This window comes from Coccinella septempunctata, chromosome 1 (assembly GCF_907165205.1).
Source record: "Coccinella septempunctata chromosome 1, icCocSept1.1, whole genome shotgun sequence".
NCBI lineage: Eukaryota > Metazoa > Arthropoda > Insecta > Coleoptera > Coccinellidae > Coccinella > Coccinella septempunctata.
Genome location: NC_058189.1, coordinates 57,988,523 through 58,006,949, shown reverse-complemented (window position 1 = coordinate 58,006,949; position 18,427 = coordinate 57,988,523). Strand labels below are relative to the sequence as shown.

At 35.3% G+C, this 18,427-nt stretch overlaps 1 protein-coding gene across 2 annotated transcripts in view; it reads right to left on the bottom strand.

Annotated features, from left to right (window-relative positions):
* Positions 1-695: 695 nt before the first annotated feature.
* LOC123307794 (nuclear hormone receptor FTZ-F1) overlaps positions 696-18,427 on the bottom strand; it is a 163,706-nt gene continuing 145,974 nt past the window's right edge. For both annotated transcript variants that reach the window (XM_044890242.1, XM_044890234.1), the window contains 4 exons: positions 12,489-13,177; positions 3,872-4,130; positions 3,505-3,605; positions 696-2,948 (listed from right to left, as the gene is read on the bottom strand). In XM_044890242.1, coding sequence (XP_044746177.1) covers positions 2,802-2,948; positions 3,505-3,605; positions 3,872-4,130; positions 12,489-13,177 — 1,196 coding nt within the window. In that variant the 3' untranslated portion in view covers positions 696-2,801. The remainder of the gene's footprint in view (positions 2,949-3,504; positions 3,606-3,871; positions 4,131-12,488; positions 13,178-18,427) is intronic.

Below are 18,427 nucleotides of genomic sequence, written 5' to 3'. Positions count from 1 at the left end.
CAGTTAAAAATTCGTCAAGACTGTACGGATGCACCAATGTCGATGAAATTTCGAGATTTACTACTAGAAGAGTTGCTCTTTCCGAATATCTATCATTTTTTGGCTATACGATGATTATTCTGGGAGATATGCGTGTCGAAAGTTGACCTTCGAAGAATTTCGAAAAAGATGGGGGCAGTTAAAAATTCGTCAAGACCAAACGTAATTGTAAGTAAAATATATAAGAAAGTAAAAATTCGAATTCATTAAGTAATTGTTTCATAACTAACAAAAAAGTATGATAAAAAGCAATTTCTTTTATCATACAAATTATTCCAATATGTTTCAACAAAGTTTTGATAGAGTCAAATGAGTAGTGTTTTGGGGATATTTTCGTTCTTATTTTTGAAGTGTTCAGCTCTTCTATGAGAATTCCTTAGGGAGGAGGGCGACCTGGGAAGCTCAGTGTAGTTTTGTGCTTATTGTTTGAAATTTATATCGATTTCAGTATATGAGGAGAGGTATCGAGAATTCTGAGGGTAGGTGTGCCCTCCTGGTCACTAACTGTGAACTCCCATGGAAAGTTCGAATCTGGCTTCAAGAATTTGATAGCGAACATAAAAAAATTTTGTTCTTCTAGGCTACCACTTTAATTGTGAAGAATTGATGCAAGTTTTTTATTCAGGCAACCTTTTTTAGTCACAAAAAAAAAACTCTTTATGTATGTTGGTGGTTTATTTCTACAAACAAGTCATTTTTATCCACATAAATTATATTTACAACCTTTCAATCATTCTGCTTAAATAGTGTACGTATTTATAGTATATAAATATATATCTCATCAATCAAATATATATATAAGCTCTGGGCTTCAGCATGTCTGGGCAAGATACTTTTAACAAACAACACACTCCGCGATACCAGCGCAGGAGGCTTTGGGGGAGGTAGCCTGCAGAGATTTCTCAAAAAAATATATCTATTAACGGCTTTCATCTGAGTTCTATATATTTATGTCATCATTAACAACACCACTTGGACCACAGTACCTTGCTCTCACATTAACGTCTGATAGAATGCATTCTTTTCATCGGATTGACTGTCTTCCACATTTGAAGCAATTTGAAAAATGTCACGCTACAAAAATAGTTGAATTTCAAGAATTTATATACGAAAATAGAGATTAATTGTAAAAGGCAACATTTTTACACATTTTGTCCAACCATTCTACAACACCAATCATTACTTTGAAAAAAATCTCAAGTATATTATTCAAGGTGATGATTCATTTCCAATAACCCCAGTGATTGAACCATACTCCAAATTCAAAAGAAGAAATAATTTTCAACACAATATTAATCATTTCGTTGTGTCACTTTGTATTTTCCCAACAAGGAGGGGAGTTTTCAGATATTCTATATTCAAAATATATCAAATCAATTTTATTGAAATGAACATTTATAAAATCATCGACCAGATCTTCAAACTGGGTTCCAAAGATAAAACGTCAAGATGAAAGAGACACATTCTATCTCATATAAACTTATAGACAGGCCAGCCCGTTAAGATTCTCACCACTTTCGTTTATATCCCTAATCACTGGTTCTAACAACTTTTTGTCGTAAATTAAATCTTAAAAAGGATCTCTAAAAATTCAAAAGCATGTAAATAAACATCTCAAACCTCACAATACCAAATGATGTTTCGAGTGATGTGTGCAAATCTAACCTATCACTATGGTTGTTGTGCAACTTTGTCACCGATCACGATTCGAAAATTTCAAATATCGGAGAGGAAAAACAGAAGAGAAATTATTCCCTGAGCATATTCAGATGAATTTTCGAATGATTACAATAATCGTTAGTATAAAATAACATTAAAGATAACTTAGTTGATAAATCTGCCTAGCTAACACCACCTCTTTCCTCCTAAAATTAAACAAACAAAATGATTGATCAACAACAAATTTGATAATTGGTTTTTAGCACTTGGAAAAATCTCAATGTGCTTGTAGATGTATTTTGATGACTTTAAGTAGAGTTCACATGGCAGTAATAAAAAATTTAGGCTAGAATAAAATAACAAAATAGTATTTTTAATAGTTATATTCGTAAAATACTTGTAGGAAGCATAAAATAACTTTCGATATATTAAAGCTGTGAAAATCTTACACGGGATACCCCATTATTTTATATACACATTTATATAACATAACATATATAATTCAACATAACTTAAATCTAACAATATTTTAATATCTACATTTACATATTACAGCTTGTTAGTCCATCACCAGGGTTAAGTTACTACATTAGTGTTGCTTGTAGTGCATGCACTCTCATTCGTCGACATTCTTTCCTTTTTACATAAGCTTATGCTATATGCTATTCTAGGATGCCCTTGAATCCCTCCAGAGCACATCTGGAATGTGTTTTTTCGGCTAGAACCCAAAGAAAAACTAATCCCTGTGCAGAATTCGTTCTTGCCCCCTTCCAACGACCAAAGGTAAGATATAAAATTATCTTCAAGTTATCACATCTTTTCCGTACAGCAGAACAATCATCAAACAAATTATACACAAAGCCCTATTTTTCATGAACGGCCTGCTTGCGACAACAAACAGTGAGCAGAGTTCTGTGGCCTACAGCTAGAATTTGAGATATCGGGCGATTTCACCTTGGCCCGTCAAGCCCATGCTGTCTTTCTTTTTCTTTGTACTTCTTGAAGGCATCTTGTCAACAGCTACAATATTTCCAGTAACCTACGAACATTTTAAGCCGGTATTGCACACGGATATGGTAACAGAAGACGGACGGTAACGGCCGTTATTTGCGCTTAGCGTGGAGCATTTCCATTAGTAACGTCTGCGTGGGCGCTCCTCCATTGCAATGTCTTTGATATAGATGCTCTTCCCCTCTCGCTGCTAGCGCGTGAATCTCTGGTAACAGTTGCACGAGTTTGTTGAATTTGTCCTGCAAACACAATAAAACATCAGTATATTATTATTGACGAATCAATGATTTTGATAAAAAGTTTTATCGGTCTACATAGATATCTGTTGTTATTGTTTAATCATTGAAGTTTTTGCTCATTGAAATCTGCCTTGCATTATTCAGGGTTGGGATAAAATTCATAAAATATAGAATTAACTTAATACCTCTGAAACGAAAAGGACCATATTTATGCAACTCTGCAGGGAAATAGGTGTCCTCAATCTTTTGAATTTAAATGGGATGCAGATTTTGAAAAAACTTGGTTTTTCGAATAATTTCATACTTATTTATTATTATTTATATCGAAATTAAGAGAAAATAACGGTTCCCTGTAGAATTTTTCGACTTTCATCATGGTTTGGTATCAAATAGTTTATAGCAATTTTGGGAATGTCCCTTTTAGTAAGTCTCTTTTTATCACACAGTAGATCATCTTATGAAAGTTGCACATCGATAAGGTTTCATAAATTAACGTTTCGAATGGTTCAGGATAGCCCCATTTGAAAAAGTTCCAATAGAATTAATGAAATCATACCTGAATTTGTGGATAACAAGTGAGTGAATATTCAAGCAGAGCTTGTTGAACTTGCTCATAACCTTCCTGAACATGTTTTCTGTTTGTGATGCCTCTGCATTCTGAAAAATAAAAATTATGTCAGCCAAGAAATTTCACAAATAATACGGTTTCCTCCTTGTAGCCAACAGTGAAACATAGTGAAAAAAATTACGAGTACAATATTTCAACCCAAAAAAGTGAAACAGTGCAGCTCCAAGGAGAAAACCTCGAACATCATCGCTTCAAATCGAAAGGAGAACGATTCCTTGATCAATCAATACAGAAATACGTTCTGGCCCTCAATATACGTGAAGCGTCAAATGCTCCAACAGATACTTATACTAACCTGGACTCAACAGCAGCATGAATTTGATACAAATATAATCGTTAATGTCGAACTTCAATTCTTGCAATTTGGTTGTGATGTCGTTGAAGTGGTCCGCTAAACTAGGTACACCCAAGAGGCCCAAACTCAAGAGGTCGAACTTCTGGCCGTTGTGTAGCGTCGTTTCATCTGGAAGACTATTATGCATCCTCTGGTGCATATGGTCGAGTACCAGCATGTCAGACCAGGAGTGCTGCAAGAGTTTCATTTGATCGTCCACCTGAGAACAAAGAAAATTTCTAGATTAGGTCAAATTTCAACGATTATGTATTGATATTTATACTGTAACAATTGTAAATTATTTATTTCCGTTTTTTCTTTCAAAGGGAATAAGTATTTTAACTTCATAAAAACGAGAAAGGAGTGTTTGAAGAAATGTTTTTGAAAAATTGGTTAGGCACTCAAAAATGTGTAAATGTTTGAAATTTCTTCGATTTTTTAACCAGGTATATAGGAGTAACAATCTGAAACGTCCAATACAAGTGTCACGTTGGAATGCTGGAACTTCTTGTTCATTTTCAAGAGTGAAATCAGGCTGTGGAAAATAAAAATATCGCAGTCCTTTTATGGAAACATTATGCTACATTAAATGTACAAAGAGAACAACAGCAACCCACTCTTAGTACACATTTATTATTCCATTGTGGTAAACTTGCGTAAAAACATCGGAGCTGAAAGTGAAACCGTGGTTATGGTAAATTTAGGACAGTGTATGCCCGTGTCCGAAGTAGTAATGAAAACGTCCTTGGAATAAGAATATACAACAATCGTCGTTTGTCAATATTTGATTTTTGACTCTGGGAATACGAGATCCAAATAAAAGGAATTTGTTATACGCGATAACGCAAGGGGTCGACACTTACATAAAGGATTGCGATGTATCTACAGGGTGATGAACAGTTGCGAAAAAATTCAAGAGTTGATTCTTTGTCGAAGAATTTTGTCAAATATTTTTTGTATAACATATCTGTATTGTCCTTGGTCGTTACTGTTAATAGCTTTATTATTGACAATTCTACACAGCTTGAAAATAGATATTATTAGAAACATGTCCGCAAAGATAACATGGTTCATTTTCCAAATAGAAAAAGATTGTTGTGCTTATTGCAGAATTAAAAATATGCATTATTCTTTCGAATAGTGTATCCCAAAAATAATGAGATACAATTTTTGTGGAAGTTGAACAACTAAAGTTGCCAATCTCACTCCCGTCTGGGAACGTGAATTTTGTGTGGATTGTGTAAAGTACAGTCCATTTTCAACATAATGCTCAAACTAGGTAGGCGGTTAAGTAACGCTGTCCGAGTGGGCTCATTGAATTGAACTAGTTTCGTCTCATTAAAATGTGTGACATTTCATTTTCATTAGGTCTTTATCATTCATGCAAAGCGATCTCTGTTGTGTAACTCTTTGAATACTCGACGTATATAATGCGCTACAGTGCCGCGTAGCTCGCACAGGATATTTTGATACCAGACTAGATTTTTCTACTATTGCCTCATTGAATTGGAGCACATATCCGTTATCGGCATTTATGAATTATTGAACCGATATGAGATATTCAGATACACATATTCAATCTATTGGATGTGGCCCCAATTATGAGGGATATTTTTCAACACTTGATGTACTACTGAGATTAGTGAGAATTAAAAAAAACAGGATGTTACTCAGGAATCAACAAAATAACTCAATACACTTTTGATTTTTCGGAAGGTCCGATAAAAATGTTTTGATTTCTTATTTCTTCTCCTTCAACATGAAAATATCTACGAACTCTCAATGTATGATGTCAAGTCAATTACACTAGTTCGTAAATTCACAGATCAAACTTCCATATTCGACGAATTTTGAAGATCGATACTCCTGCTATTCAATATTTCGTGCTATTTTCAAGTTTGATGAAAATTGTCGATCTGCTTTTTTCAAAACTGATTTATATTCAAACTAACACTAGAGAATCATGGCATTGATATGTCGAGCATATTTTTAATTTGCGAAAAATTTGGTGGTACAAGCTGAGAAGCACCTTTGGACAAGTGTATGCTAGTACGACCACATTATTCGCAAATTAAAAATATGTGTAAATGTCAATAACACTAATCTTTGGTCTAATTACCTATACATTAAATGAGCTAGCTAGAAGTTTCTCACCAAACCCTAAACAATAATTTGACAGTTTGTAATAAATTTGAAATAAGGAGCGTTCAAAAAATGTGGGCTGTGGAATTATGGAGGTGGATATTCTGTGATTGAACGTTACACATAGCCATAGAGAATGGACTGAGCAATACCCGCGTGAAAGTGTCTGCTCTGTAGAAAGAGAGGAAGCTACGATGCGGCCAATACTTTTCTATGGACATAGACGTGAGTGTTAACCATAGACATAGAGACATGGACTGTGCCTTCCCTTTATATCTATGCATGAAATACGGTCAAAAAAAGTGACAGAGAGAAAAACACGTCGGGAATGCAGTCGTCCTTTTCTAGAATTTTGATTGGTCTACACTCACCTCTATGTGAACAAAAAAGAGAAAGGTGATGTCCCGACGAGCTTTTCTCTCTTTCTAATAAATAGCCAATTTCATGCTGGCATTGCTCAGTCCATGTCTCTATGTCTATGGTGTTAACCAATCAAAATTCTGCCATTTTTACTGTAGAGCCGAATAGGGATTGTTCAGTCCATTCTCTATGTCTATGCACGTAGCTCATTGTTCCTATATATCGTTTTGTGGTCATCTTTCAGATTTGTCCACTTTTTCTTTCCAAACTTATTCACCTATATGGAAAATTCTAGGGAAAATTACACTGGTTATTGTCACACATGGTATCTGTGAAAAATGTACAATATAAGAATCACCATTAGGCACAGAACATCATCCTTCAAAATTCACGAATATTCCTGAACGCATTATAACCACAAGAGGGTTAGGAAGAGTTACCATTTGCGGTCGTGGAACTCGATGGTTTCAAATTCAACCACGAAATATCGACCTTTGCATAGCCCACCTGCCGATTATTTTTTTGATCGCTTATGTCATAACAAAATAGGTTATTATTTCGTAATAAATGAAAGACAAAATTACGGCTCTGCCCGCCATTCAGTGACAACAGATGAGAGGAAATAACAATAATGAGACAGCACATTGACGTAATCGCGCATGGAGCAAATTACGATGTCATAGAAATACTTATTCATCGACAGTTGTGAGGAACTTGCCTCATCATCGGGTTCCGATATGCATTGCAATCTATTATTGTGATTATCCGCTGTATTGAAACTGCATTCGACGGCCAGTCAATGAATGAAGAGTAAGACTAAATAAATAATTCCAAATGAGGTAAGTATGCCGAAGAAACCGAAAGCGGCGATCGCAATACCACAGAACTGCTGTGATCGCTCTCGCTTTCGCTAAGGAGAACACTGTCCATTTCAAGCACAGAATTCAGTTTGTTGTATAACAGTTTCTGTGTTTATTATATATGCACTGTTCATGACCGACTAACCATGGCCTACTTTGGCTGTTCACAGTATACAGATGAATAGTAAAATATTGTTACGTAATAAAACGTTGATTAGAAAAAAATGACATTACCATTTGCAACGTGCGTTCAAAATATTCGTGGTCTATGGAATTTTGATGGATGATGTTCTGTGTCTGAAAGTGGCGCTTAACTTGTACCACACGTTATTCCTAAAGTGAAGATATGTGAAGTCGAGTGTGAAGTACTCAATGACAACAACTTTAGCATCATAGAAAGATTTTTTTTGAATACCGTCAACAATAATGTTTTTCTTCGAATAATACTACTTCAAACTCCAAATTTATAATGATACTATGATTTCCATTTAGTTCTGAAACAGAAAAACACTAAAATACACGTACATCCAAATATTCCAATTATTCGGAAAATGTTCTCAGATAACAAGAAGTAATAACTCTTGAAGAATGCACTCAGTGGCAAAATTTGGGGTAATTTACTGGGAAATATTCGAGTACTGATTGAAAATTAATGTTCAAATGAAGTTTGCGATGCCCAACTTTATCATTCTATCATTTTCACATTTATTTCATTTTATTTTACTACAGTTTTGATATTTAAATGGTTTAATCACTATTAATTGAGAGCAATTAAATATCGCGAACACTGTCATTATTTTCGATAACATTCGAATTTACGACATGCTGGACATCATAAGACAAAGTTCAACGAGTTTTAGATTTTTACGAGTGAACATTCGATGAATCTGTTCATTGGTTATAGCACAATGAATTTCTTATAAGTACAGTTATACACGATCAATGTTCGGACAATTTTGTTTCATATTACTTAACCGGAAATTGTGTAGAAAAATAAGATAAGGAAGCGAAACGAAATACAGGAAGGAATTCAATAAAACAAGGTAGAAATAACCTTGTGTGATCAATTTATTTCCAAGAATAGTAAACAATTTGTGTAAAGTACCAGGTTGTCTAAATTGCGTTTACTTCCTGAATCAAATATCTATATCCAAATAAGATTGGGTTAAGGTACTCGTTTGCGGCATTGAAATCGATATCCGATAATGAAATTTCATTTGATGATTTTCCCTAGCAGAGAACGCTGTGAGTTTTTTTTAACATACAACTTTTGCCTCTCATTATTGAACAGTTGCTATTCAAATCTTATTAGTCAATTGTCAACTATCAAAACAAGTGTGGAAAGCTAGCGTTTTCAGATAACACACAACTTTTCTCCAGAAAATCGAATTTAAGTTGGTAATAGCCCATAAGTTAAGATTTTGTGTTGCGGAATTCAGGTTGGTATTGTGAATAAACAGTGATCTATTCTTTAGCCCTATTATATGTGAATCTATGCACTGGCCGATGAAAATTTCAATTTGGTACTGGTGTCAATGTTCCTAATTTAATTGAACAAATTGGAAACATAATTGTATCAATTTTGAATGCTGATTGATATGCTCTGAATTTGAATATTTCTTCTTTTCAAATACTTTTCTAGGTTATATTTATATATTTTAGTTCTGTGATTGAGACTACAGAAATAATTGAAGATGTGCCAGTTCGGCACATATTAAAAGATACAGGACTCGATACAAGAAGAAGAATTATTGATTTTTTGTGACCAGATATTAACGTCTGGACTTTTAGGGCCTACTGGGATGTCAATAATTCTTGAATGGACCTATATTTTATTCGTGATTCAGTGGCATATTCCAAATATTCATCAATTGATGGAATTTTTGTCTACAGTGACAAAAAATATAATTTCTTTTAAATGAGGGCGATTTAATCCTTCACTTCAAACACCATATATACAGGGTGTCATATTGAATAGAAAATGAGTATTTTCTAGTAGAATAATCGAGATTTTGGAAAATCGTTGAGAGCGTTATCCTCGGCGTTATCAATGCCAAATTATCATTCATTCTTCTCATTTAATTTAAGAATTTTCACAAAAATCTATTGTATACGTATCCGTCGAGATTTTTTTTTTCAACTAGTGGAATTTCAGGACCTCTGAACTCGCTCTCGGACTAGAAACCTAAATTGTTGACGTGGAATCGTTTATGGGACTCTTTGAATTGTCGCTAGCTAGATAATGCGGCGTATTGCCTCATTATTGACATTTAGCAACAAACTTAACATACAGCAAGGCACGCCATCGGTGAATTATTCAAATACAACTCAATTTGGTAAAGCTGCTCGTTGCTCAACAACGATGTTCAAGCTGGCTTGCTATCTAGGTCGACAATTGCGCACCATACAACACTTGCATTTATTTATTCCACTATTTAGGTAGCGTTTTTTTCTCGGATCGGAACCTTTATAAGGTATATCTCAAGTTCTAGTTGATAGGAAGAGCAAAGCCAAGTGACAATCGATTGATACTGTATACAGTATTCACCCTGCATATATACATGGTGTTAACTGACAACGCGGCAAAAATTTAAGAGATGATTTCTTGTCAGGAAACTTTTATTTCTTATGTTGAAATAAAAACATTATTCAATCCACTGACGAATTCTGATTTTTTCTAATAACATAAAGTTTTGTTTTCTTTTATGGAAGCGATAGTTTGAAAAGAATCATCCTCTTTTTCCGTTTAAAAAAATATAATATATCAAATATCTCCCTCAGATTGATTCAGATATCATGGAAAATATAGTTTGTATGTAAAAAAGTCTCTACGCATGGTGTAATATTAATCTGTGTGCGATGTATGATGTAATATACATTTCTGAAACGGACAAAATGGCGATTCATTTCATTATTTCAAACTATTGTTTTCATAAGAAAAACACGACTTTTCGTTATAGGTCAACAACGAAACCTTCCAGAAGAAATCAGAGTACGCCACTGGATTGCTATCAGAGAAGTGTCTGTATAACGATTTTTTTTCAACATCCTAGCACAAACAGAACGGAAATAATGACTAATATTCAAATAGTTCAGATTTAAATTTTCGCCTATAACTCGAAAACAAAAGAAGATACAGGAATAAAAATTTTTAGTTCAGGTATCACCAACTTAGCCCACCCTGTACGCAGACGTTAAATCAATGGTTTGAGAGGCTAGTACTGCCATTGTTACTCGAATAACACTTTTCCATATTTATAGCATTATAACAACAGCATGTTGTACAGGGTGGGCAACTACAACTTTTTCAACCCAACGAGATAGAGGAAAATGCATGGCATATTACGATCGTCATTTTTTGTCAGTGCCATCAACTCCATTCCTCTATATTCTTTTGTTTTCGAGTTATAGGGCAAAATTGAAATTTTAACTTTGGTCAATATCTCCATTTCTGTTTGTGCTAGGATGTTGAAATTAAAACATTATACAGCCACTTTTTGATGGGAATCCAGTGGAGTACTATGTACTCCACTACCTGTTTTTCCAACAGGTAGATTTGCTGAGCTACAACATAAAGATGTGTTTTTTCTTATGAAAACAGTAGTTTAAAATGACTTAGAAAGACTGAGGGCGATGTATCATATATTTCTGAAACGGGAAAAAATGGTGATTCTTTCTAAGCCATTTTAAACTACTGTTTTCATACGAAGAAACACAACTTATTGTTATAGCTCAGCAAATAAACCTGTTGGAAAAAATCATAGTACGCCACTAGATTGCTATCTAAAAGTGGCTGTATAATGTTTTAATTTCAACATCCTAGCACAAACAGAAACAGAGATAATGACCAAAGTTGAATTCGCCCAAATTTCAATTTTGGCCTATACATAACTGGAAAACAAAAGAAGATAGTAGAACGCAGTTGATGGCATTATAAGTTTTTCGAAAAAAGACGACTTTTTCCTCCATCTCGTTGGGTTAAAAAGTTGTAGTTCACGTATCATCAATTTTGCCCACCCTGTACAGTAGTTGTCCCAACAACATTCCTACTGCCTTAGCATACAGGATGAGTGTGATAGATAAGTTTTTATCAGTTAGTTCATTATACAGGGTGAGTCTTTGACTCGAACAAATATTTCAACAGTAAATTCTTGAGGTCAAAAGAAACACTTTTTTTTACCATTTTTTCCGATTCGGCCCTGATAAAAAGATATAGCCATTTCAAGTTTTCATACTGTGCCAACCCTGGAAAAATAAAATTTCCTTCAGAATAACAAGCTAAATATTTGGCACTACACATAATATGTGGATCTTTTGAAAAAGAGTTGCATTCAGTCAAAGTACCCAATTTTTCGGTTTCACAGATATTTTTTATTTTTGGACATCAAATTACTCGAAAACGGCGCAATATACGAGAAAATATGAGGAATACCTACTTTTAATCTACAAAACATTTAAATAAATATTCATTAGATAGCGTCCAACTAGGTTTCAATAGTTGGATTCTTCGAATTTTTGGTATGTTTATGGTACGTAATGGTCCTAATGAGAAAACTGGAAGACGTGGTTAATATCTTGTGTTCGAAAAAGATTCATAAAATAAATGAAAAACTATATTCCGAAATTCATTTCATTCGATGAAATTGTTTGTTGGATAGAACTGAAAATAAAATTTTTTCAATGATTTTTCAACAGCCTGTATCTTTTAAACCAGTTCCATTCGAAAAAAATGGTAAATGAAAAAGCGTTTCTTTTGACCTCAAGAAACTACTGTTAAAATATTTGTACGAATCAAAGACATCTTAGTAGCATCCTCAAGGACTTTCTTACAGTGTACTGGCACAGGAAGCACTCAAATAGCTCCAGCAGAATCTATAACGAGGAGGAAAACCCGGGTCATCCAGTTACAGAATACATTGCCGAGAAACATAAAACGTAGCCTCCTCGGACCCATTCCAGAAACAGGAGTTTATTAGAACTCTGGAATTAAAGAGCGAGAAGCAGATGGTGTAGCAGCCTGATAGTGGCACAATCATATTTAGACCTTGAGGTCGCTGTACAAGTTACTTCTTGAAACAATGTAGAATATTGTAGTGGCTGGCCCAAGAGAAGATTCTAGGTGTTAAAATTTATGTCTTATTGGGTGCATAAAAGACACTTGAGGATTCCAATTGCAGGAATCTCGAAATTAGGAAAATTTTCGCTTAATGACTCACCTTGAGATCCTTGAAGAAAATCGAGTTCCGCGCCCAATCCACCTGGGAAAACAAGTTTTGGTCCAACACTTTACACATGAGTTCGAACAGGTCTACTTCACACTGATTGTACGTTTGGTTCTGCAACAACGAATAGAGGGACGTCTGCCACTCTCGATCGTCTATACCTTGCACGAAATCCCTGATTAAGGGCGACACCTTGCTGGAGAGGGAGGTGTTCGCGCCGCCACCGGGCACCAGCGTGTCGTACTGGAAGGCCTTCGGACTGAGGGAGTGCGGGGAGGTGGTGGTCGAGTTCGCCGTACCCCAAATCTTACTTTCAGCTCCCATTACCATGGAAGTGTGAGCACCAGAAACGTTAAGTATTTGGAGGGCGGGCTGCTGGTTGGAAGAGGCCGGCTGCAGGAGGTTGCTGTTGACCTGGCCCAGCGCCACCGCTATGGGACTCGGCGACGAGTCGGGGGATGAGGTCAGGCTGGACACCTGGGGTATTTGAATTTCCTGCTTGATGTGGATGTTCGGGTAGTGGGACGTGCCAGGCTGGCTGGGTGAGTAGTCGGACATCGATCCTCTCAGCGTCTGAGCGGCCAACTGTCTCTGTCTCATGATCTGCAGCTTTCTCGCCCGATCTCGCTTATACATGGGTCCGAATTTATTTCTTCCACCCCTCATGCGATCTGCTCGAACAGCTGAAAGTAGACATCTGCCATTAGGTCAGTTCAAGCTCATTTCTACACCTTTTTATGATATTTGTGTGAGTGCAATCACGCCTTTATGAAGAGAAATAGCTATATCGAAAGGGGAGTTTTATGTCTAGCATCTATGATTTCAAATGTTAAGGCTCTATTTACTTCTTCGACCCTTCTAAGCTGAAATTTTTGAATTTGTCTGCCTTGTTCTTATAGTGTGAACTTCTGAAATGAGAATCGAAGTAGTGTTGGCGCGAGAATGTTAGGTTACTAACCTTGAAAAGATTTTTTTTCTGATTAAGGAGCGAATAAGTTCTAAGATTCTTTGAAAGGAAAAATTTCCATGTTTAATTCCAATAAGATAAAAAATATGTCAACTGATGACTGATAGTAGTTGATAAGCACATTGATATGAGGGTTTCTTCAAACTCAGAGCTCTCATATTCACAATATCTTGATTCGTCCTCGAGTTAAAAGGCGTTTCTGAAAAATGACTGTTTCAAATATTTCGCTATATCTTAGTTTATGTTCCAGATATTCCAAAAATTCAAGAACTTTTCCTCAGTAATTTTTAAGTCTTATGTGATAAGTATGGGGAGTCCGGGGGAGTTGAACTCCTTTTCACTTTGAAGCCACTAAAGTTGTATCTGTGAATGGTAGCAACTCATTTTTTTGCGTGAAGATATCATGCCCAAAAAGGTAATCATAGATATCTAATAGAAGAGTGATGGTGAGATGAACATTTTGAGTACAGCAATTTTTTTTTAAGAACCGAAAATTGAATTATGTCTATCTAAACCATGGGAGTGTTGAACAGTAGGCGAGAGAGACTTGACCATAAGTTTGTTTATCAGGAGAAACATTGAAAGAAGACAATTTCCAATGACCAACGATTGTCTAGTCAAGGTTTTCATCATCAGATGTATCAGCGTATGAAATACATATTCTCTATTTTGGAGTCACTTACTTCCGAGATGTTTTTTACTCTTTTGAACCTTTGTATATTTTTTTATATTCATTTCTACAATTCAATTTTCTTTTTTTTGAAGGAAACTATTATCTAAGCTCAGTGTGGGAAACTTGGACCACTGATTATGTCTCCCGACTAAAGCATGGGTCAAGTCTCCCGCACTCCCTTTTAGTCTATTCAACAGATATTTTCTTGAAACTTTTACAACTAGGTATTATCAGAAAGGCTCATCGTTTGTAACAGAATATTAATCAATGGAAGCAATAAAACTAAATAACACCACGCACCTATTAAACTTTTCAGACAGTGTAACAAACAAAAATGATTCAATTTCTTACTTCCTAACAACAAAATCACGTTCAATCCTTTCACTCCCGAACTGTTCTGATGAAGGTCAAAATTCAGCCGCCACTAGTTGTGCCCTGTTACGAGTATGTCGCAAGCTATTTGAGATACCGGTATTTGAATTGAAATATTTGAGGTGGTTCAAGTCTCCTACCTAAGCAAGTCTCCCGGACTCTCCCTACTCATAACAGATCATATAAATTGATATCATTTCAGAGATTAAAGTTGAATCGATGTTTTTTGAATAGGACACCCTATATTTTTCAACGCAGTTTCTTCGAAAAGCATCCGGTTACCGTTTATTCAAATATGTCACCCGATTCAAAGATATTAACGTCTGTATGAAACGTTTCTTCAAACCAAGTTTAAGCTCTTAGACGACGTTTGAGCAAAGAATCTCCATAAAAAAAAGACGTTAAAAGAATTAATCTCGTTTAATGAAACGGTGCATACGGCCATTAATTTTTCAACTTCATTTTTGACATATGACATATGACTGAAAAACTGCGTCTCATTTGAGAAACACCGACTGTCATCTCTGTGACTTCACAGCAAAAATAACTCCTGACATATATCTATGAACAAAAGTAAGTAAGTAAGTAAAAAGATAACACATATAAAATCAAAGAAACTTCAGACATAACCGAACGAAACAAATTTCAAATCTGACAAGATTGACGTGAACACAGCCAATCAGGCAAGTCGAGCGCATTTTTAGTAGTCGTTGGTATCCGCATTAAAGAGTCGTTAGATTTCCTGTTCACGCATTCTATTGGTTCTAATTATTGGTTGATATTTCCTAACGACTGATGAGAATGCGCTCTAAGACATGTCACTGAGCACTCTATTGATTTCTTGAAAACATTCCTTACGGCTCAAGCTACGGTTGAAATTATAAAAAATTACAGCCTGATAATCAATGCTCCTTGTTGATTTATGTCACAAAGTGACGAACGGGTTACTAATTATGTCACTTATAATCAGTTATATTTGACAAATGTCACCAACACAACTTGTAAACAACGATTTCGAAATGTAAGACAAAATTTGGAGCAAAAATATCGTCACTTTCTAAACAGGTTGGGCGAAAAGCACACCTCGATCAATTTTGGTCTGAATTTAAGATAGAAATTAAATTCCACTTTTTTTCATAGTAATATTATTTTGGTTCATTTTTCCAGTCGTTATTTACAGGGTGAGCAAAATTGTTGATACCTGAAAAGTGATTTAGCCATTCATGTCGTCTTTTTTCGAGAAACTAATAATGCCATCAACTGCATTCCCCATTCTTCTTTTGTTTTCGAGTTATAGGCCAAAATTTGAATTTGAGCGATTTCAACTTTGGTCATTATCTACGTTTCTGTTTGTGGCTAGGATGTTGAAATAAAAACATTATGAAGAAGACGCTTTTTGATAGCAATCCAGTGGCGTACTATTATTTTTTCTAACAGGTTCATTCGCTGAGCTATAACATAAAGTTGTGTTTTTTCGTGTGAAAAAAGTAGTTTGAAATGTCGCCATTTTTTCCCTTTTCAGAAATATATCATACATTGCCCTCAGTCATTCTGCGTCATTTCAAACTACAATTTTCATAAGAAAAAACACAACTTTATGTTATGGCCTAGCAAATGAAATAGTAGGAAACGAATCATAGTACGCCACTGGATTGCTATAAAAAAGTGTCTCAATAATATTTTCATTTCAACATCCTAGCACCAGGAACGGAGATAATGGCCAAAGTTGAAATTAAAATTTTGGCCTATAACTCGAAAACAAAAGAATATAGCAGTATTCAGTTGATGGCATTATTAGTATCTCTAAAAATGACGAACTTAATGTGCCATGCATTTTCCTCTATCTCGTTGAAAAAGTTGTAGTTCGGGTATCACCAATTTTGTCCACCCTGTACAGGGTGGGCAAAATTCGTTGACTACCGAGAGGATATCGAGAACTATAGCAGCTAGAAGAAAACGGATGACACATCCGAGCTCTTTTTCGGAGAAACAATAACCGTTTTCGAGTTTGACAATTGCGTAAAGTTCTCATAACTTTTTTGTGTTTGAAGTTACAAATCTGAAACTTGAACCTTCTTTTTTACGTAGAATCCACTGATGAACTCAAATGTTTTTCCATTTCCAATCATTAGTTGAAACTACTTTTTTTTTAAATGCAAACTTTTATTCCATTTGTTATTTTTGAATTGGAAAAAATCTTTTGTCAGTAGATTCTACGTATGAAAGTGCCTAAGGAGGTTAAAGTTTCAGATCTGTAACTTCAAAGACAAAAAAGTTATGAGAACTTTTCGGAATCGTCAAAATCTCGATTTTTGTTTATAACTCGAAATCTAAAAATGATAGGCCGATTCTGTTTTCAGATTTGGATTAGTCATGAAAAAAGAGCTTGAGAATGTGTCATCCGTTTTCTTCTATCTGCTATAGTTCTCGAGATCCCCTCAGTAGACAACGAATTTTGCCCACCCTGTACAATTCAAAAACAAACCTCTCCGAGAAACGCACGAATCTCACGTTTTCCAATTAGGCTAAAACGAATCAACGAAGTACGTGTGCAACATTGAGAAACGGCAAATCGAAACTTGAGCTATTGTCGAAACGAAAGTTCAAATAGACAAAATAACGACGTAAACGGAAACCGTTGTTTCGATACCAGCACCAAATATACGCATCTCGATTTCACTTTTGTTTAATAACGCAACACACCGGCCCAAATCATTATGTCAACGTCTTGTCGAAACTCTGCTCTAAACTGACGAAAAATAGAAAGCGCCCGGGCGGTTGGGTAAGCGAGTCTGTGGATTATTTTACGCACTTGTTGGGCAATCTCTTCATTGTGCCAGGTGAATGAATAAAAACTGTTATATCTTTTCGATGGGGACTACACTGCCTTCGGCCGATCACTCTACACTACTACACTTTTATTTCAGTCCATCCGAATATATTCCTCCATTTTAATTATGCTCTCCTTCCTATCTTTGGTCAATGTGTCTTGACTTTCACTCCTATCATCTTAAAGAATATAATTTCATGAATAAAATCTGATTTTCTCCATTTTCCTTTGGATCTATGGAACGTTCAAAAATCCACCTTCTTGTTCGGTTAGAAGGCTGAAAATTAGCCTAAATCTGCTATGGACGCTATGGTTAGTCGAAAAAATCATTAAAATCGATATTTCGTCCATTCCTAGACCAGGGCGGTTTTTAACATTTCAACAACTGCAAGCCGCAATGTTCCAACATCCGTGAAAGAAATATAATGTGTCCTGGGTTTCTAACTAGCTTAATGCAGAATAATAAATCTACCAGAAGAGGATCTGAAGCGAAAATACAGGTTGGGGCTATTTTCGACAGTAGAAGTCATCAGAATAGGTCATTTTACCACAAATTGTCCCTATAGAATATTCAAGATGGCTGAGTAACAACCCCGAGAAGTTTCACAAAGTTTCATTAAATTTCACAGGGTGGGCACAATTCGTTGTTTACTGAAGGGATATCGAGAACTATAGCAGCTAGAAGAAAAGGAATTACAAATTTCCGAGCATTTTTCAAAAAAACAAAGAATATTAAAACCGTAACCTCCCACGATTCTTCGTTTTTGAGTTATTAGCAAAAAATGAGATTTTGGCAATTTCGAAAAGTTCTCATAACTTTTTAGTCTTTGAAGTTATAGATCTGAAACTTGAACCTTCTACAGGCATTTTTTACATAGAATCCACTGACGAGCTCAAAATATTTTTCAATTTCGAATCATAAGGCGAACTTTCGTTTTTTTAAATGTATTTGTTATTTTCGATTTGGGAAAAAATCTTTTGTCAGTAGGTTCAACGTACAAAGTGCCTAACTAAGAAGGTTCAAGTTTCAGATCTGTAACTTCAAAGACAAAAAAGTTATAAGAACTTTTCGAAATCGTCAAAATCCCAAT